The sequence below is a fragment of the Octopus bimaculoides genome, chromosome 19, assembly GCF_001194135.2.
Source record: "Octopus bimaculoides isolate UCB-OBI-ISO-001 chromosome 19, ASM119413v2, whole genome shotgun sequence".
NCBI classification, from domain to species: Eukaryota; Metazoa; Mollusca; class Cephalopoda; order Octopoda; family Octopodidae; genus Octopus; species Octopus bimaculoides.
In genome coordinates this window covers 33095535-33097205 of record NC_068999.1, presented here as the reverse complement: position 1 = coordinate 33097205, position 1671 = coordinate 33095535, and the positions used below count along the sequence as shown (strand labels likewise).

At 34.7% G+C, this 1671-nt stretch overlaps 1 protein-coding gene across 1 annotated transcript in view; it reads right to left on the bottom strand.

The window, feature by feature from the left end:
- Positions 1-1671, bottom strand: part of LOC106876507 (disks large homolog 1) — a gene marked incomplete in the record, with an annotated part of 700185 nt that overhangs the window by 8943 nt on the left and 689571 nt on the right. Inside the window, 1 exon segment of the mRNA XM_052974679.1 lies at positions 112-159. Within this exon segment, the coding sequence (XP_052830639.1) occupies positions 112-159 (48 nt within the window).

Genomic DNA, 1671 nt, shown 5'->3' with positions numbered 1-1671 from the left:
GAGAGAGAGAGAGAGAGAGAGAGAGAGAGAGAAATAGTGAGAGAGAGAGAATACCATTAAAGTAAATACTGGGCAGAATAGCTAAAAATCACCAGAAAACACCCTACTTACACTCCTGCTGTATGACTGCTTCATATGATAAGATAGGTTCATCACCACCTAAATAAAGATAGATGAAAGAAGAATTAGCAAGGAGACAATATGAGTTAGAGAAATTAAATATTTAACAGCTAATTGTAAAGTCTGCTACAATAACCCCCTAAAATATCAAATGCCTGATAGTTGTAGAGTCCCACATAATAACTGACCTGATGTATTTGACAGTCAATTGTGGGTTCTCACATAATAGTCCCTATTAACCCACTAAGTACTCGTCACATAAACCACGAAATATTTAACTGACATTTGTAGGGTCTGCCATACGCAATAACCTTTACTAGTTCATCAATAAACAGTCTAATCAATTTTAAGATACATTTTAAATGTAATCATCTGTGATATTTTTTTTTCAGAAACTAGACGTAGATTATCAAACATATGATGACAGTGTAGCAAACTCCCACAGAGGATATTCTAAGGATCAGCATAAGGACTCATTAATCCTTATTTTCCTAATTTACTCATTTAGGTGAGAATAAAGTCTCTTTAGCCTCAAATGGGCCCACCATGGCTTTTGAGAAGCTGAAAATAGTTAAGAAATGGATGAGATCCACAATTCTAGAATATTCTATCTTAATTCAGAATGTAAAAAATGAAACATGGGAAGAACAACAATAAACATGCAAAAGTCATCTACAACACAACAATGAACAGCCAGCATCAGCCATTCTTAACATTACCGTGTGCACACATACACACAATCACAATCACACATATACATGTATACACACACACACACACACACACACACACACAGAATGCCATAATTCGGAAGCTGCAGTAATGCAAACCTGAAATTAAAAGAATTCCTTCACTAGCAGTTTCAATAAATATAATGTTTGCAACAAAATGAAATGAAATCACTTCAAAACGAATAACTATCTATCTATCTATCTCTATATATCTATATACACACACAATATTGTGTAGCAAATAATATGAAATTATAAAATTTAATGAAATTATTGCAGCAAAAATGACAAAAAGAAATTTCACAGGAATTTTAGAAAGAATGCTAATGGCATGCAACAACATGAAAATATGGGCAGTTGATGAAATCTTAATTTGAATTAAGAGGGTTTTGAATACAATGTTGCCAGTTAAATGTTAATATGGTTAATGGTGTTTCAATTTTTAGTGTGAGTAGTAGAGCAACAAGTTAGACCTGGGATACCAGGAGAGAAGCATAAACATCTACATGTGTACACAATGACATGCAGGAGGGGAGGGGAGTCGAATTAAATGTGGTTGGAAACTGAAAAAAGAGGAGAATAGTTTAAGTACATTTAGACTGGATTGTGTTTATACATGGAATATGCAGTCTTGCCCAGCTACACACACACACACTCTCCCACGCACAGAACAGATACTTGTCCAAGTGCCGAGTAATGTGATGAAACCTGGAACCAAATTGCTGTGAAACAAACTTTGCAACCACTCAGTCAAACTTGTGCTTCAGATATTTACAACATGACATACTACCTGATTAGGAGGTCAGATATGGAGTGTATA